Genomic DNA, 19,459 nt, shown 5'->3' with positions numbered 1-19,459 from the left:
TTCTGGATATGGGATCCTATACATGTATTGTACAACAGGCAGTTCTTCTGATATTGCCTTTAAATATTATTACTTTATATCCTCATAATTGCACAGAAAATCCCTTACTGTATGTGAAAAGTGAAAAATACCACTGCAAAGTCCTTTCCAATATATATTTTCCTTCATTGACACAGGTGCACAGGAGTTGAAGGTTAATGATAAATCCCAAGGCTGCCTGGTTTTTACATCATGATTATAGAGTAATTAATAAAATAAATCCTCTTACTTCAGCAAATACTGCTAAAATGTAATGTATGTATGTGAGTTGTGTTTGGAAAGTTAAAGTGCAGAGTCATTTGAGTGTAGAATACAGAGACAATAAGAACACTCTGCTAAGGTGATGTGCCTGTATTGCTCATTTATTGGTACAGTTTATTGTGCAGAACATATTCCATTTTAAGTATCATGTGAAAGACATACTCCATAACCATGATGAAAACACCCTCCAAAGACTTATTCCCCTCTAGAAAATGGAGCCTGTGCACTTATAACTTACCCCCCAAACACTGAGAAATGTCAGATGAGCCCTGCCTGAAAGTGTCCCCTCCCTTTTATTCACTCAAATTTTCATTATCGGGACCGGAACAATGGGGAAATCTAAAAAAAATGATAGTATTTCTGCGCATCCCCAGTGTTTCTGAGCCAATGTGGGTGTGGTTGGGCAGCATGCCACCCCCTGAAATCTTGCTGCCCTAGGCCCGGGCCTTGGTGGCCTCTCCACAAATCCGGGCCTGCTCATATGTCCCCACAAGTGACAGACCTTCCACCCAGCACTGACTTTACCTTCCCTAACACACAGACACTCCATGAATCCCTCCTCCCTCAGTGTGGATCAGTCACAGATCACTTGTTCCTTCACACAACAGATCCCTCCTCCAACCCCACACAAGCCTGTGCCCCGCACCCTCCTCTCCCCCCCCCTATGAAAATTACACACTGTCCTCCCAACACACACACAGAGCTAGACATTTACCTCCTTCAAGTCAGCCCCTTCACATAAGAAACGTCTCTGTGCATACATACTAGCACACCAAGTCCCACCAGAAGAGTTCTCCTCTCACGCTGGCCCAGCCCAGAGCAGTGTGTATGCAAATTAACCACACTGACTAGGGATCAGAAGCAGACTGACAGGAGAATCAAGTTAGGAAAGTATCAGTAAAGTCTGTAGTTTTCAAAAGACTGGAGACAGGGTCTCTCTAAGCTGCCCATACACCAGAACAGTGTCTCCTTCTGCAAGGTCCACAAATAAACGGATACCAAATTTGAATACCCACATTCTTAGGAATTGAACAATCGAATACAGCCTATTCACCTGATTCGATTCGATTTTTTTAAAAATAAATTTAGGTTGGTCTTTTTTTATTCGAATTTCGAGGTGATGGGAGTTTAAAAAAACTCCCATCACCTCGAAATTTGACCTTTGATAAATCTTCCCCTAAATGTTCGATTACCTTTGACTTAATTCTACTAGAAAGACCAATAAGCCTCTGACTGGGTATGGATGGGGTCTTTCAAAACTTTTGTTTTACTGGGGGTTTTTGATTATACAGGTGAACAATGGACCATATATACAGATTTAATTTTATTACAAATGGAAGAAGTGGAGCTTTCAAAATCAGTTGTATCGTCACATAGATAATAAAGTATGTATCAGATCTATTTCTCTATACTATGGGATCCATTATCCGGAAACCGGTTATCCAGAATTACAGGAAGCCCATCTCTATTTTAAGCAAATAATTCTGATTTGAAAATTAAGTCTAATATAAAATGTATTTCCTTTTCTTGGTTTATTTAACGTTTAAATTATTTTTTAATCAGACTTTAAGTATGGAGATCCCTTATCTACAAAACCCCAGGTCCCAGACATTTCCTGTGATATTTCTAGTTAAAGAAGTGAAAAATATACAAGCATTTAGGTAGAGGAAAGCTTACGTTGTCCTGATAAAATAAATACAATATTCCATGGTAAATTTAAATTTCCACAATACGTCACTATAGTTAAAGCACTGAATGCAACTGAACTGCAACTACAATTAAACAAACAATATTTCCATAATTTACAGTTGCAAAATAATTATACAGCTTTTTGTTACCAACAGGTTGTTATTGCTCCTCCCTTGGTCATCTGTTGGCTCAGTCTTCCATCTTCATTTCAGTCTGTCCAGTTTCTATTGCCCTCACATGTAAAAGGCCATGCCCCATGGTGCTCACAGGCTGCCCCCTTCTACTGTCCGGTGTCCAACTGAGCACAGGCTTTCAGTAACTGCCCCCACAGCTCCCAGTTGATCAAATCCGGAGAAAACTTGGCCACATCCTGTTGAGCCAGTTTTCTTGCATTCATAAACAAGTTTTTGCTCCAGTAGCAAAAATACAGCCCAACTACCACTCACAGTAAACCATTTGATATGTATCATTTGGGTCTGGGTGTGACTTGAAATGCAAGCTACCTGGAACACCGACTCTGTAATCAATACACAGTGGATAACACATAAATATGTATAAGGCCAAAAACACATACATATGTAACATAAAATATTGGCATACCCAAGGTGGGTGCCATTTCTTACACTTCTATACTCTTAATGAGATTATTAGAGGCATATCATTGATAGGGAAGGACCCTAGAATACCTGTGAATCATAAGATTAGTTGTAAGCAAGCAATACCAGTAAACAATGTGATTTTGCAAAATATTGCAATATTATTGGAGAAAAAATAATAATAAGGTGCACAAAGCCGAGTCTATAATATTCTGGCAGTCATATGTACGCTAAAAAAAGAATAAATAAAGTGGCAACTAAAGATCAACTAAGCCAATAAAATAGATGCAGAGCTCAATCAAATATTGTGGCTGACAAAATTTAATTGGTACTACAGGTATGGGACCGGTTATCCAGAATGCTTGGGACCTGGTGTTCTCCAGTTAATGGATCTTTCTGTTAATAAGTTGATTAAGTTGGTTTTGCTTCTAAAAAGGATTAATTATATCTTAGTTGGGATCAAGTACAGGTATGGGATCTGTTGAAAAGCTCAATCAAATTTTGTAGCTGACAAAATTGAATTGGTAACAGGTAGGAGACCTGTTATCAGAATGATCGGGAACTAGGGTTTTCCGGATAACGGATATTTCTGTTAATAAGTCTACTAGAAAATCATGTAAACATTAAATAACCCCAATAGGCTGTTTTTTTTTTGCTTCCAATAAGGATTCATTATATCTTAGTTGGGATCAAGTACAATGTACTGTTTTAATATTACAGAGAAAAAGGAAATTATTTTTAAAAATTTGGATTATTTGTATAATATGAGGGACAGCTTGTTTGTAATTTGGAGCTTTCTGGATAGCCGGTTTCTGGATATCGGATCCCATACAGAGCGCAAATCGGCAACACTTTTGAAAATTTGGATAAAATGGAGTCTATGAGAGACAGCCTTTACGTAATTCAGAAATTTCTGGATAACTGATCTCCTGATAATGGATCCTATACCTGTATTTACATTGGTAAAGAGAGTGTCTAAGGGTGGATACAGGGGTGTTTCTGCCATGAGGCAAGGTGAGTACCTTGCCTCAGGCGGCAGCTCCCCAGAATTTACCAGGGGCGGCAAAAAGCCGCTCCTGTAACTTTAAGAGCCGAATATTTCGCACTCTGAACTAGCAATGCGCCCCCCACCGGACCTCCCATCGGCAATCCAAGGTAAGCCTGGTGGTGGCATTGATGCTTGAAACGCGCCTGGGTGGATATGATCACTACTTATTAGTATAGAAAAGGAATGCTCAACACATATACTCCATTGTAGCTTTCCAAAAGGCATCTAACCGGAAAGGAAAAAATTGGGGTGAAAGCTATTGTGGAACTCTCTCACAAATCTGCTGTTTTAAAAGATTATAAAAGAGATTAGTAAGGGTGTGATGGCTTTTTATAAAGTACAAATATACATGTACTCAAAGTACAACCATCCAGGACAAGGCCGACAGGTGTTTTGGAATCAGCAAGTATTGACCTTAAGTCAACTGAATACTTTTAAAATATGCATTACCTTAAAGCACAAGGAAAGTCTAAAATAGAATAAGGCTAGAAATGCTGTATTTTGTATACTAAACATAAGCATGAACTTACTGCACCACAAAGCCTAATCAAACAAATGATTCATGCTTTCAAATTTGGCCACAGGGCGCTGTCATCTTGTAACATCTTTGCCTGACCCTGACCATGCTCAGTGTGGTCTGGGCTGCTTAGGGATCGTCATAAACAAAGCTGCTTGCATTCTGCATGGCTGGTAAGTAAGGCGGGGGCTCCCCCTGCTGTTCATGAGTATGATTGTTTCCCTGCTCAGCAGTTAGGGACCATCTGACAATTCCTATCCACAGCAGTAAATGAAGGGAGAATTTCACTGGATACAGTCAGGTTTCTTATAAAAACGGTACACATTTTTTCATTAAAGTATATTGGAGATTGGTTTCTTTTTCATTAAAGAAAGTATAAATGGGATTTTATTTTTTTGCCTTTCCTTTAATGACCATAATTTGAAATATTCAAGGAAAAACCTACAAAATGTCACTGGAATTTACTATAAGGCCACAAGACATCACATAGCTATATGTTTTCTGTGGTTGGACTTATTCTACTCTGTGCTGAAATCTACAATTTTTAGAGGGGCACGGTAAAAGGAAAAAAACCCCCAAAAACTAAAAATATTATTTTGCATAAAACAAATATTTAACATTGGACTATAGGGACCAAAATTATGGCGTAATGAAAGTGAAACGTTAAACAAGATATACAGCAAAAAGGCTAGAGAAACAAAGTGAATAGTTATCATGTAAATTTTAATTAAAGCTGACCTTAACAGCAACACATTAGATATGGTATAAATGTGCTGACCTTACAGTACAAAAACAGTGTTTATAAATTAAATACAACCTAAAATAAACAGAAATGGGTGGTTTAGCTTAACCTGGTAAGTTTTCTTATTTTGTTTTTTACCAGCTTTCTATTTTGCATAATTAAAATGTTTTTCAGGTTTTGCAGCCTGCTTAATACCTTGAGTATTTTTATACATATTGCTTTACGAACACTTAACGTAAAAACTGCTTTTGAAAAAAAAAAAAAATAAAGCAAAAAGAGGAGGTGGCTTACTTCCACACTTTTCAGCCTCTATGGTAATAAATAAGCAAACAATTGCTGAATTTGTTTGAACACTTTAGTGCTATGGCTGCCAAAATGGCCACTACCTGAAGAGGATCACTTTTGTGATTTGAATGGAAAGTGTTCGGGTTAAGCTTATTAAACTTCCAATTTGCATCAATGCAATGCTTTTCACACTGGGTGGCAGAAATTAAAATGCCCTAGTGCCCTTAATGAAATAGACTATCATTTTTCAGTACTTTTCCCCGAGTACTTTAATAAATCATTCAGCACCAGCTGAACGTCAATTTCCTAACTAAGATTTTGTTGGAAATTATGTTACTGGGTGATCCAAGTCCAACATTTTGAGTTTACCATTTGTACAGTAACTTTTTCATTACTATGTTAACAAGTAGCCTCGGCAATAAAACTGCTAAACAAATTTTAGGGCCATTCCATATTCCAAATTTGGTCCTTGATGCGGGTGTTCAGTTCCTCCATTTGAGGGCTCAGTCTGTCATGAAATAATGTTTGTTGTGCAAGAATCATCGTTTCACTTTAGCATCTTCCTTTATCTTCCAGATCATGAGCTCCATGCAGGAACATGCATCTTCACTGGAGTCATGACCCTCCACTAGGATAAGACGGAGAAAGAACAAGTGTCAAAACTGGTGCTGCCATCTGGATGATAGAAAATGACTGCCTCTATTTCTTGTCACAGGATTATATTAAAAAAATGTCTTTAATATATTGATATTTAATATATTTATAATGAGTGCAGAAGACTAAGTTTTACCTGCAACTTACTAGCTGCTTTCAAAGTAAAACTCCCAAACTTGGCTGCCCTTTTATTAGACACCAGTGGGATCACCTGACTATAGCTGGGAACGGTGGGAGCTACAACATGGAGCTGGTCACTGCTCCTGTATAACTATAACAAACAAGGGAAAGTTGTGTATAATGAAGCAATAGAATTCTTAATGAATCAGATGAAAATTGAGCATAGGACTGGCCAGATATGGGATGACTGACATAGTTGGCCAGCTTAAATATAGCAATATATGGACAAACAATCCCTGTTTTGTTTAAAGGGTAAGGCATTTTTCAGTAGCAGTATGCACAAAATGTCTGTCTTAAATATATTGGGTTGAGTGTTGAGGACTCTTGTATTTGTCTATATGTATTTTGTGGTCACAGCCTCCTTGCACCCCCACCTAATGGTTTTAAAAATTAGTGGTGATCACAACTTTCCCTTGTTTGTGTATATATATAGGTCGTCCGTAGAAACTGCACTCACAGGAAAACTAACATTTTGGCTGGAACGCCAGCCTTTTTCAAAGTGTATATATATCCAGGTCAACTTCTACATGTCTTTTTTTCCCGCCAACTCTTGTATTTATGGTATCTTTCCAAACAATTAGACACTTTGAGAGAGGCCTTGGAGGAGGCAAAACGTTAGTCTTGCATGAAACAATAAAACATTTTACATTTTAACCCTTTAAGTGCCAGCAGAATTGACCATTTTGGTTACGCGAAATGCCAGACGTTTTTGAAACATTCTGTGCTCTCTCAATTTAGGGGCATTTTCTGAGGGGAAACCCATAGTTCACCTAAGAAAACTATACATTGTTTTTTTCGGGAGAAACTGAGCTTTCTAAATCTGCCAGAGTTTTTATGTATTTCCACCTCTGCAAAAAGATTTCTAGTGCTAAATACAAAAAAAAATGAAAAATTCCTATTTTTCACAATATATGAACTTATACCTGAAAAATATTTTATTTTATGCATGAAAATCCAACTGATTTGGAAAGCCGCATGTCTCTCGAACGTGCCAATACCAAATATGTATAGTTTTAGGCAGATTTAGGACATCTGTACAGCAAAAACTCTGAAAGCAGAAGGCAGAAAACGGCATACTTTTGATTCCAAGGCCACAAAATCCCGAAACAGTATGTTTCCCCCAGAAAACCATATATTTTTGGAAAGTACACATTCTGCCGATTCCAAAATGGGTAACTGCGTCTCTCTACTCCTAACTACCAAACATCAAAGCTTGTCTGAACGTAGCGTTTATCAAAATTTTGAAAAATCACTTCAAAGGTTTTATTTTGCTGCTCCGCATATCACACACTATATTAGATACCATGAAAAAGCACCATGAATATGATTGCCAGGGGTCCACTGAACAGTTTGATCCCCATTGTGCATAGGATTACCAAAGTACCTGGCATTTAGAGACCCCAATATGTAGTCCAAATTATCCAGGACTTTACTTCAGCTACTGAAAAATCAACACATTGACTGCATTTTTTGTGGGGTAAAAACACCGAAATATATGTTTACCCCCCAAAACAATATATTTTTGGAAAGGACACATTCTACAGAATCTAAAATGAGTACCCATGCCTTTCTGCTCCAAACTACTGAGTCGCAAGGCCTTCCCAAAATTGACGGTTTTGGTGCAATATCTGAAAATTGCCTCAAAGCTTCAAATTCCCAGCACCATATCACCCATGTATCATTACGTACCAAGAAAAAGCACCCTAAATATGATTGCCAGGGTTCCTCCAAACAGTTTGGTGGCCATTGTTCATAGGTTTACCTAAGAATCTGGCATTTAGAGGCCCCAAAATGAAGTTAGCGCATATAAATAGTCCTGTGGGTAACTTCAGCTAATGAAAAATCAACACATTGACTGCATTTTTTGTGGGATAAAAACACAGAAATATACGTTTACCCCCCAAAACCATATCTTTTTGGAAAGTACACATTCTACCGAGTCTAAAATGGGTACCCATACCTTTCTGTTCCAAACTACTGAGTCGCAAGGCTTTCCCAAAATTGTCGGTTTTGGTGAAATATCTGAAAATTGCCTCAAAGCTTCAACTTTCCAGCATTGTATCGTCCAAGTATCATTACCAGCATGAAGCATCCTAAATATGAATGCCGGAGATCTACTAAACAGTTTGATACCCAATAAACATAGATTTACTATGTGGCATACAGGTAATTAGATCTTTCTACTGCAAACTACCAAACCGCAAAGCTATGCTAAACATAAGGCTTTTTTTAAATTTTCTGAAAATAGTCACAAAGCTTGCATTTTACCCCATTATATACCCCACATTTTGTAATGTACCAGCAAAAGCCATCCTAAATATGAAAGCCAGGAGTGTACTGAGCAGTTTGATGCCTGATATGAAAAGATTTACCAAACTAGGTGGCATACAGAGGTGCCAAAATGAAAATAGTACATATGAATTTTCACATATGACACTCTGACTGCTACAATACAAGCACCTGGTATGTACATTATGCACCATAAAACCCCCTAACAGTATGGAGACCCTAGAAAACCATATATTTTCTGAAAGTACACAGACGAATCTAAAGCAGGTAATTACGGTAAACTACCAAAACGCAAAGCAATGCTAAACATAACGCTTTTTATGAAATTTCAGAAAATAGTCACAAAGATTTTACCCCATTATATACCCCATGTTTTGTAATGTACCAGCAAAAGTCATCCTAAATATGAAAGCCAGGAGTGTACTGAACAGTTTGATGCCTGATATGAAAAGATTTACCGAACTTGGTGGCATTCAGAGATGCCCAAATGAAAATAGTACATATGAATTTTCACGTATGACTCGGACTGCTACAATACAAGCACCTGGTATGTGCATTATGCACCATAAGACCCCCTAACAGTATGGAGACCCTAGAAAACCATATATTTTCTGAAAGTACACATTCAGACGAATCTAAAGCAGGGAATTACATCTTTCTACTGCAAACTACCAAACCGCAAAGCAATTCTAAACATAACGCTTTTTATGGAAATTCTGAAAATAGTCAAAGCTTGCATTTTACCCCATTATATACCCCACATTTTGTAACGTACCAGCAAAAGTCATCCTAAATATGAAAACCAGGAGTGTACTGAACAGTTTGATGCCTGATATGAAAAGATTTACCAAACTATTTTGTACACAGAGACCTCCAAATGGTTATATAGCAGACAAAAAATGGTCAAAATGAACAAAATCACAAAAATCCAACAAAACCGCAAAAATCAATGCTTTTTTTTTTTCCAGCCTACTGTAATCAGCAGTCAGAATCAATTTTTGATTATTTTAGCATGGCCAAATAGGTTTTACAGACAGAAAAAGGGGAACAACACCTTTGCAAATCTGAAAATGTAATAAAATGGCAAAACATGCAATAAAATGTCTAAAAATGCACCAAAATCACCATAATTGCAGTATAATCACCAAAATGACATACAAAAGGTATTGCGCAGTGCAATTAGCGAATACGCTATTCGCAATGGCAATAAAACAGTTTTTTCTGGCAAAACAAACAGACGATGCAATAAGAAAAAAAAAAAAAAAAAAAAGACACAACAGTGTAAGTGTGTATGTGTGTACAACTGACCAATTGCGTGTGTGTGTGTGTGTGCGCAAGCGTGTGGGGGTGCTGTGAATGTGTGAGACCCCCCTGATCCCCCAAAAATGTGATTGTGTGTAAGTGTGAATGTAAGTGTGTAATGGGAAAATAAGTGTGTGTTTGTTTCTGTGTGTGGCTGGGCACTAACCTGGGGGAAGCAGGTTCAGATCGTTCTGCAGGGCTGGAGGAAGAAAATGCTGCATCACCCAGGAAGATCTGTTGTGAGGGGGCGGAGCTTCGGCTCAGGAAGTGAAAGCAGCAGCAGGACACGCAGTTTGCACGTGTCTGCTGCTGCATTTAGGGCCCCATGGCGATCGCGCCTCAGGGGCCACTCATTCCCGGCCCCTGCTCGTTGCCTGGGGGCTGGGGAACGAAGAGGAACAGAGCAAGTGGCTTGAAAAGCCGATCCTCCGTTCCCGAACCCTGAAATGCTGCAGAACGTAGAATCTACGTTCTGTGGCATTTCAAGTGCCATTCCCACAGAACGTAGATTCTACGTGGGGTGGCACTTAAAGGGTTAAGACCTGAGAGTGCGGATCTTACTTGGCGGATACGGTAATTATTGATACTGCACCCAGGCAAGCTAAATTTATTTGCGAGAGTGCCCGAGGTTCAGCAGCCCTATAATAGTTATGATCCATCCAAGCTGTCAACAACAACTCCCAATCTTGGATCTTGTTGGACCATTTTTTTTATTATCCGTTTATTTATGCATTTTAAATTATATAACAAAGGAAGAGCAAATGTAAACTAAAGGAAACATGTTAAAATTAACAAAGAAAAATAAAATAAAAAGGAAAATAAAAGAAGTCAATGTTTGGCTTTTGTTATTTCAAACAATTATATCAGGTGTATCCTAAGAAGTGAACTCCAGTATAAAGGAAGCCAAATGGGCGTACAATGTACGGTACCTAGTGTAATTTGACAGAGCATCTTCTGTGATGGGGGCGTTGGTTTCCTGTTCAGAGTGTGATAGCTATGGGAGCGTAATCTGATCTACTGTAAATACTGGTCTCTCAAATGTCTATGTATTGAGGTGCAGGGGAATACAATGTCTCATAAAATTTTTGAAATTCCGAGAATCTCCAAAGGTTTATCAACCTGCTTTCCTGAAGTATTCACTATGAATGTAATCAGACAAAATTAATCAACATTAAAGGGGTAGTTCATCTTTAAGTTAACTTTTAGTATGTTACAGACAGTGGTGTAACTAGAGTGCACCAGGCCATCCTTCCACCCACTTCCAGTCCCACCTCCACACACACTGTGCCAACTTGCGCTCCGATACCCCGCCGCAGGTAAGAGATCGGCTGGGGAAGGGGTTTCTTGTTAGCTATAGAGAAAGCAGACGCCGCAGTCTGGGACCCCCTTTTCCCAGGAGCCCCTGTGACTGCAGGGTCTGCTTCCTCTATAGTTACACCACTGGTTACAGAATGACCAATGCTAAGCAACTTTTCAGTTGGTCTTCAAAATGGGGGGCACTGACCCCATGTAAAAAACAAATGCTCTGCAAGGCTTCAAATGTATTGTTATTGCTAGTTTTTATTACTTATTTGTATTCAGACCCTGTCCTACTCAAATTCCAGTCTTTTATTCAAATCAATCCATGGTTGCTAGGGTAAACTGTACCCTAGCAACTACATAGCTGAAATTGCAAACTGGCGGGCTGCTGAATAAAACTAAACAAAAAATAAAAAAAATTAAAACAAAATGAAAATTGTCTCAGAATATCACGCTCTACATCATACTAAGACTTAACTCAAAGAAGAAGGGGAGCTACTGGGGACAGAGGAAGGCACAAGAGTCTTGTGACTTGTGCAAATTCTTCTCTTAAGGCTTTTTGTAAAGCACGTTTTTTAAGCCTTTTTCTCAGGGGGCCTAGACTGTCTGGGAATTACCTATTCAACCCCTGAATTGGGGTTAACTGTGCATCATATTGATTATTTGAATGTAGCTAGACATTTTCCTTTATTAAAATGCATTAGAGACACTCTAAACAGCATTAGTACCCATTTCTAAACATTAAAGCAAAAGTATAACACATTTTGTCAACTTAAGTTCAATTACTAGGGCTGTGCTGAACCTATTTCAGTATGTAAAAGTATGTTTAGCACAAGTCATATTCAATAAATGTTGAAAAAGTCAGTATACTGCCCCTTTATTCCAACAATGGACATTGAATGGGGAAAAAAAACTATTACTGCTAGATATGTGAGAACAAAGGTAACTTAAACAAGATAAAGTCCAAGTCAATAAGATCTTTACTAAAGTTTGGGAATAACAAAGTAACAGGAAAAATATTCATCTCCATTACCAACAGAAAACAATGGTATTTTTAAGAACAGAGTGAATCATTCGGACACAATTGCAAGTGTGCTATATCACAGTTACATTTATAGACATATTAATGATACTAGTCATGTTAATGAAACAAACTCTTACCACTGTCCTGAATGATACGTTTCAAGTGATCTGCCATTAGTGATCTCAAAGCCCGCTTGTATGGCAAACCCAAACGATGGGGGAAGACTATGGCTGTATCTACTACTGAGGCATGAATAATCTAAGGATGAATAAGAAAACTATATTAATTATGAAGTTTTTGTAAAACCACTCCTACAAAACTTAGATTTAACAAGAGACTAGCACTTTGCCTTTTTACAGTGCTTACACTGGTACAGCTGCCCTACATCACTGTAGATTCAAACCTAAAAAGGTGTCATTAATAGCTACATGCCCTTCTATTCCTGGCCAACCTATTGTGTCGATGGCAATGCACATGCTAAGTAGCTAAATGCTGTTGATCCATAAAAGGTCCAGCTACTCATAGCTACAGAGAACCTGGTACAAACAGATTTTGATTCCTTCCTAATGACCAATGTGATGGGCCTTGTGCTATTTGGATAGACAATTACCCGTATACATCGATAAGTAGCCCATCATTTTCTCAACCAGGGTCTTGTTTTTTAATAAAGTTACACATCCATATTCCATGATGAAGGTATGGGTACTGTATATATCACTTACTAAATCAGGCAAATGTTGCAGTGTACAGGTTAAATCGGGTTGATGGTATTTTATATCATTTGCAAACTCTGTTAGAATTACTACATGTGCTCTTCGCTTCTCAATTTGCATAAGAAATCTCTCACAGCTGATCTATAACTAAAATCAACTTGAACCACTTATGCTTTGGAACACAAATATCAGGCATATTTGAAAGGAAAATGCCCTATTATGCATAATAAAGGACATTTTTATGAAAAAAATTTATTGTTAAAAATGGTCTCTCGAAGTAAACAGGTTTCAAGAGAAGGAATCACATTACTGTAGTTGGTACATCACCTTTAGTGCAAATAGGTCACTCTCCAAGCTGTGACCAATCAAGATCGTTTTAGAACTAAACATGGAAAGCAGGACAGCCTGTACATCCAGCAATGTCATTGTAGTATTCTGCAAATCCTCCTCTGTCACCCCAGAAAACCTAAGAGGAAAAAAAATAAAAGTTATTCACAGGCCCGGATTTAGGGAAAGGCCCCCTAGGGCGGCAAGATGTTAGGGGCAGCAAGAAGGCGCCCCCTAACATCTTGTGTAAGTCGGCTGCTCCTGATAGATCCGGCTGGCTTTAGGACCGCTCCTCCAGCCTATCTCCCGCTGTGGCTCCGCCCCCTCCCACTCCTCTCTGTGCTCGTGCTGCTGCTGCCTCTGCTGTGCTGCGTGTGTCCCAGCAAGGTGATCTGTTCCTGGTATGTACATTTAATATTTCCCCTGCAGATCTGCTGTATATCGGCCATGTAGAGAAATATGTCATAGTCAACTTGCAGATTTGCTGGAGGTGCAGAATCACAAGTGTTCTAACTTCTAAACCTGTTACAGATTTTTTTATGTCCCTTTCCTGCTTCCTACAAAATGAAAACCATTTCAATTCTTGTATTATAAGGGATAATGTACCCCCTACTGTAAATGATAAGGATATTAGAAGTCACTGAGGGGGTTCTATGGCCATATAAAGGCACAAGGCTGCAGGCTGAGTTATACAGGGAACTCTGAGTATCACTTATGTATTATAATGGATAATGTACCCCCTACTGTAAATGATAAGGATATTAGAAGTTACTGACGGGGTTGTTCTGTGACCATATAAAGGCACAAGGCTGCAGGCTGAGTTATACAGGGAACTCGGAGTATCATCATGTATTATAAGGGATAATGTACCCCCTACTGTAAATGATAAGGATATTAGAAGTCACTGAGGGGTCCAGTAACCATATAAAGGCACAAGGCTGCAGGCTAAGTTATACAGGGAACTCGGAGTATCACTCATGTATTATAAGGGATAATGTACCCCCTACTGTAAATGATAAGGATATTAGGAGTCACTGAGGGGTTGTTCTGTGACCATATAAAGGCACAAGGCTGCAGGCTGAGTTATACAGGGAACTCGGAGTATCACTCATGTATTATAAGGGATAATGTCTGCTGAGAAATAGGAACTACAAAGATTATGATGCTGCCAAGATTTGACTTTTTTATTTTATGATAAATATTTAACTGATGCTGCGGCTGCCCACTGTAGCACAATTGACAAACTTATCAAAACAAGGGACACATCTCTCTCTGCATCTATGTATAAAAAGGTGTCTATATATAGAGAATATATATAGATATATCTCAAACAAGCCTAACTGCTAGTTGATCCATCTGATCCACTTTTGCATAAATGTCCTGATTGGAAAAAGATTCACATCCAGAAAATGCGTGCGGGGGGGGGGGGGCGGCACAGTAGCTGGGCCTAGGGGGGCAAGGAGGGTAAATCCGGCCCTGGTTATTCATACTGAGATTATCCATCCCACAGTGACATTTTCCACCAACCATATCCTTTCTACACAGAGATGGAGAAAGCATTCAGATAACATTCCTTGGGGCACATTTCACTTACCTATTTATGCTTTTGTATAGGCATGTATTGTCACTTCAGTACTACTTGGGTAATGCAACTTATGTCAGAAAAAAAAAAAAAACTAGCCCGATTCATTATTCATAGTCCATAACGGTCATCTAATACAACATGGCGGGCCTAGCTTCATCAATAGGATGGGACTACAGGACTTTACATCCATTTCCGTCACTGCAGAACCACTATAGATATTTTAAAGCCCTTCATCGCTGAAATAAAGCTCGGTATAAGCAGGAAGGATAAGCTTTATATGAAGTCTGATATGCAATAGTAGCTTAGCTGTCTAATGTTTCATTTCATCCACAAGACACAACTTTACTAGAAAGTTATGGTTGGAATATTTTGCACAAGGTAAAGTGCATTTCAAATAGAACCATAAAACACAGAAATCAAAAAAAGAATTACGCAGGATTATACATACATTACATATTAGCAGTAATGTTAAACCACAGTAACAACAATTTATGGTGCAGTCATGTCTCCAATAGGATAATCATGATCTAATTCAGTCTAAGAAATAAATAGAGGTTAAGGTGTTAAGACATCTACATTTTTAAGTTAAAAAAAAAACCACAATCAAGAGATGAAGCTTTTGTTCTTTTGAGTTTTGCTACATTATAAATCTTGATAACTGTGGCATCTAGATAGCAAAAACTCCAACTGCAATGCAATGATTGGCTAAGTTTTCACATGTAACGAGGAGCCACAATTCTCCACACAAATCTCCAACCATGATTTTTGATAAATGTATCTAAAGTGAAATATATATTTAAATATATGAAAAAATATTTCTTTTCCATAATGAAATTTTTGTTAAAAAAATTCTGAGAAACCTTTTAGATTCAAAAATCTTCTATGGTTAGTGTAAATGATAACTGCAGTCTGTTAAGTAATTATGATGTTCTGCAGTTTATTTGTGCAAATGGAGGGTCAGGGATCCCGAGGGATTAATTAAATGCTTTAAGGAGTTCATTACCTGGGTGCTTGGTTTTCCTACATGCTACTGGTATACTATCGTTTACTATTAGTGATAGTGATAGTGACATCAACTTGTCACTTAGAACCCTGTGAAGGGTGTGTTGTTTTTAGTCGTCTTATGAATATTGCATATTATGGAATGCTAACAGCTTGATTGAAAGACACAATGTTGTTGCTGTTTTTAGAAATAAATATAGGCACAAACATTTGTAGTTACCTTGTGTTATAATCCACAATCTTGTTGTCCGGTCTAACAAAAGTGTCATATACAACTTTAAGTTCTGAGTTAATGACTGTGACACGGGTCAGCTCCAGGCCTTGTGTGGTGTAACACTGCGAAGAGAAGAAGGTTCATAATTATGGCTATATCAGTCAAAACTAGGAAAATGAAGGAAGTGATGTTTTTTTTATCAAATATTTGCTTTCGGATGTTGCCAGAATTAAAAAGGCCTGGTGTCCTTGTTTGTGCCGTTACTAAATTGAATAATGTTTTCCAAAAATTGTGGTAAATGAGATAAGCCTGAAACATTTTTCAGCCACTTTTGTACAGTAAATAACATATACAGCCATAAACTGATGTAACAATAGCTAGGCTCTAGGCCAGAGGTCCCCAGATTTTTTTTTTCCAATGAGCCACAATTAAATATAAAGTTGCTGGAGCAACAAAAGCATGAAAAAGGGGTGCCCAATAACGGCTGTAATTGGCAGACTACAGTTTGGCAGAATGCATGGTCTTTATGTCTCCAAAACTTGCCTCCAATTCAAAAATCCAAAAACGAACATCTGATTTGAGACCACTTGAAACAACATTAAAGGGCTTGGTGAGCAACATGTTGGGGGGGGGGCTTTCACGTTTTTAGCGCTTATGTCTGTATGGTCTTTTAACAGTGGTGTGGGGTGGGCGGGACCTGGGGTGGGGGGCCTACAAGAGTACTACAAATAAAATCAAGTAATATTTTTACTTGCAGTGATCTTAATGTTTCTCAATGGAAAATATTTATAGGGAGATTTGTCAGCTGGGGTACCAAACAATTAACCAAGGGTGACAAATCTCCTTGTGTGCCATCACCCTAAGAAGCCAACCTGATTTTGTAGTTTATCTATAATAATAAAAAAATATGCTGCGTGTAGCTATAAATATATACAGTTGTGATTGAAAGTTTGTGAACCCTTTTAAATATTCTATATTTTTATATGAATGTGACCAAAAACATCATCTGATTTTCTAAAAGTAGATGAAGAAAACCTAATTAAACAAAAAATATTATATTTGGTCATGTATTTATTGAAAAAAAAAAAAAGATCCAATAACATATCTGCCACAACAGGCATTTTCCAACAGTTTAGCAAGATCGCTGCAATAGGTTTTATTTGTGGTGATCTTAACGTTTCTCATGTGTCATTACCTTAAAGGTCAGAAGCAGAACTATCCTTTCCACAACATTTAACTAAGTTTTCTTCATCTACTTTTAGGACATGTTTGAAAACATGCTGTTGTAGGTTACATTCATATAAAAATATTGAACATTTAAAAGGGTTCACAAACTCTCAGGCATGACTGTATATATAAAATGTCAACTACCAGCAGACAGATAAATATGCACCCTTTTTAAATAAAAGTTCAAACATTCATCAGTGTCCCTTTACACCTGAATATCCTGTATCATCTAGTAATTACAATTTAGGGGTGACACACAATGTTAATTATAAAATATCACTAATATAATTATATAAAAATATAAATTTTAGGCCTATGAACACAGTGTATCGAGTAAATAAAGGCTATAAAATGTGTAAAGCATATAAAATGTGTACAAGAAGTAAATCTTAGATAAAAGGCAACACTGAGCATAGTTGAATAAGTAAGTAAAAGGCAGGAAAGCCATAAAGGTAGCGGTATTACTGTAGGGCGGGCAGACCCTATGAGTCCAATTTCCTAACCCCGCCATTCAACTGCATCATGGTCAAATGTGGAGATAATACTGTCAAATTTCGGCTCACCATTTCACAATCCAATGCAAAAATCCCAGGATTGCCGTCAGCAGGCTGCAGTTTCTCAAATGTCTTCACATATCCATCTAAGTTCTCCTTCCGGCCATCATGCACATGTTGCTGAAAACAGACATTGTTGCACTTGCTGCATTAATAGCCAATAACTGGCACTTATATACTTATTTTGCAGTGGCACCCACTGTAACCTGGTTGCAATGCAATGTAATTTTTCTTACCGCACACCCAATCTCACTGATCCTGCAGAGGTGGTGCGTTCTTCCGTCGACCCGGCAAGGTCCCCTAGCAACGTGAATGTTGATAAAAGGATCCGCACACACTTCTTTCTTTTGCAGTGGGGGGTCACCCCTTCACTTTATTTGTTTAATCACCACACCATCAACGTTTCGGGGGGGAAACACCCTCCCTTCATCAGGATCCTGATGAAGGGAGGGTGTTTCCCCCCCGAAACGTTGATGGTGTGGTGATTAAACAAATAAAGTGAAGGGGTGACCCCCCACTGCAAAAGAAAGAAGTGTGTGCGGATCCTTTTATCAACATTCACCCACTGTAACCTGCACCACTTAATTTCCTCCTATTTGGGTCTGTAAGATAGCCTTGCCATTTAGAGTACAAGCTCTACAGGGCAGGGACCTCCATCATCTTGTCTCTTTGGCATTAAGCTATTAATCTTTATTGTAACTGTACTTTTATATTTATTTTTGCAGTAGGTATTTATTTTTATTATTGTACTTTTTATTTGCTGTATATATAAACATGACACAAACCTTTCCATTTTAATTATTGCTTTTTATTACTTACCTTAGTATGGAGGCAGTCTGCTAAATTTCTCACAAATTCCAAATCACTACCTGGATGCTAAGTTAACATGTACACTAGGAACAAGAATTTCAAAAAAAGAACTACTGCAAAGAGTCTTAGAATGTCACTAATCTTTTTTTCATTAATTTAATAAAATACCAATATGCATTGATACTGTACCAGAAATATTAGGCTATAGAAACCCAATATATAAAGGCACGTAATAATTTTGCACATTTGTTTATACAGTGTTTGTATTGTAAATACTACTGATAATACCGTTGCTATATTGAACCATAGATTTTTAGAAGAAAAATTCAAAATGGGTTAATATTTCTTTCAAGAAAAAAAAATATCAAACTGCAAATCTTTGCTATGTTTGGTGACTTTTCTGCACTTGTTGAATTTGTTCAGGGATAGATAAGATAGTTACAAAATGGATTAGGCTGAATAAGACAATTGTCCAAAAAGTTACGGAAGCCTCTATTCCGCCACAGCTGCTTATAGCCAAAGGTAGCTTTATGAAGTTCTTGTATGATAATGACATGTCTCGATTGTTGTTGGAGCCGTCATATTCAGATACCATAATAGCAGAAATAGAGCCGCTAACAGCTACAACATCTCTTATGAGGAAACCCAACCCTCTCATTAATGTATTTGATATAAATTATGCCTTTGTTGGATACTTAGGATTCCTTATACATGAGGATAAATATAAAGTATTTCCAGTGGGCAAAGGACAACGGAGATGGTGCTGAAACAACTTCAACACCAATTTAAGTAGCAGCAAAAAATTAAGTAGGTATATACAGCACTACAGAATGTGCTGGTGCTTTATAAATACATGTTAATAATTATTATTAATAATAGTACTAATAGGGATGCAGGATGCCTGTTAAAGAGGTTGTACAAACATACAAAGCAAGCATACCCTTCCTTTTTAAACAATATAACACTCTGCAAACTTTGAATAATATTACGGCAATGTGTATTTGTGTACTTACTGTTAATATCAAAGTAAAAAAATAAGGTGTCATAACTTATGTACAGTATTTTATATGAAATGTAAAAAAATATATATGATTAAAAAAAA

The 19,459-nt window shown here is 37.7% G+C and overlaps 2 protein-coding genes across 8 annotated transcripts in view; both read right to left on the bottom strand.

Annotated features, from left to right (window-relative positions):
- atp8b3.L (ATPase, aminophospholipid transporter, class I, type 8B, member 3 L homeolog) overlaps positions 1 to 2,626 on the bottom strand; it is an 81,608-nt gene extending 78,982 nt beyond the window's left edge. For 2 of the 5 annotated variants that reach the window (XM_018254507.2, XM_018254500.2), the window contains exon 1: positions 2,139 to 2,625. The gene's annotated coding sequence lies outside the window, so the exon portion shown is untranslated. Of the gene's footprint in view, positions 1 to 1,015; positions 1,373 to 2,138 lie in introns of those variants that run through there. The other 3 variants (XM_041561557.1, XM_018254520.2, XM_041561546.1) reach the window with 3 other exon arrangements.
- A 2,230-nt stretch (positions 2,627 to 4,856) lies between these two features.
- rexo1.L (REX1, RNA exonuclease 1 homolog L homeolog) overlaps positions 4,857 to 19,459 on the bottom strand; it is a 34,549-nt gene continuing 19,946 nt past the window's right edge. The window contains exons 12-16 of one of the 3 annotated variants that reach the window (XM_018254481.2): positions 17,557 to 17,667; positions 15,773 to 15,888; positions 12,966 to 13,104; positions 12,063 to 12,183; positions 4,857 to 5,805 (exon numbers count right to left, since the gene is read on the bottom strand). In XM_018254481.2, coding sequence (XP_018109970.1) covers positions 5,717 to 5,805; positions 12,063 to 12,183; positions 12,966 to 13,104; positions 15,773 to 15,888; positions 17,557 to 17,667 — 576 coding nt within the window. In that variant the 3' untranslated portion in view covers positions 4,857 to 5,716. Of the gene's footprint in view, positions 5,806 to 12,062; positions 12,184 to 12,965; positions 13,105 to 15,772; positions 15,889 to 17,556; positions 17,668 to 19,459 lie in introns of those variants that run through there. The other 2 variants (XR_001934976.2, XR_001934977.2) reach the window with 2 other exon arrangements.

This window comes from Xenopus laevis, chromosome 1L (genome assembly GCF_017654675.1).
Source record: "Xenopus laevis strain J_2021 chromosome 1L, Xenopus_laevis_v10.1, whole genome shotgun sequence".
NCBI classification, from domain to species: domain Eukaryota; kingdom Metazoa; phylum Chordata; class Amphibia; order Anura; family Pipidae; genus Xenopus; species Xenopus laevis.
Note: the sequence above shows the minus strand (reverse complement) of the source record. Positions and strands in the feature narration are given on the sequence as shown.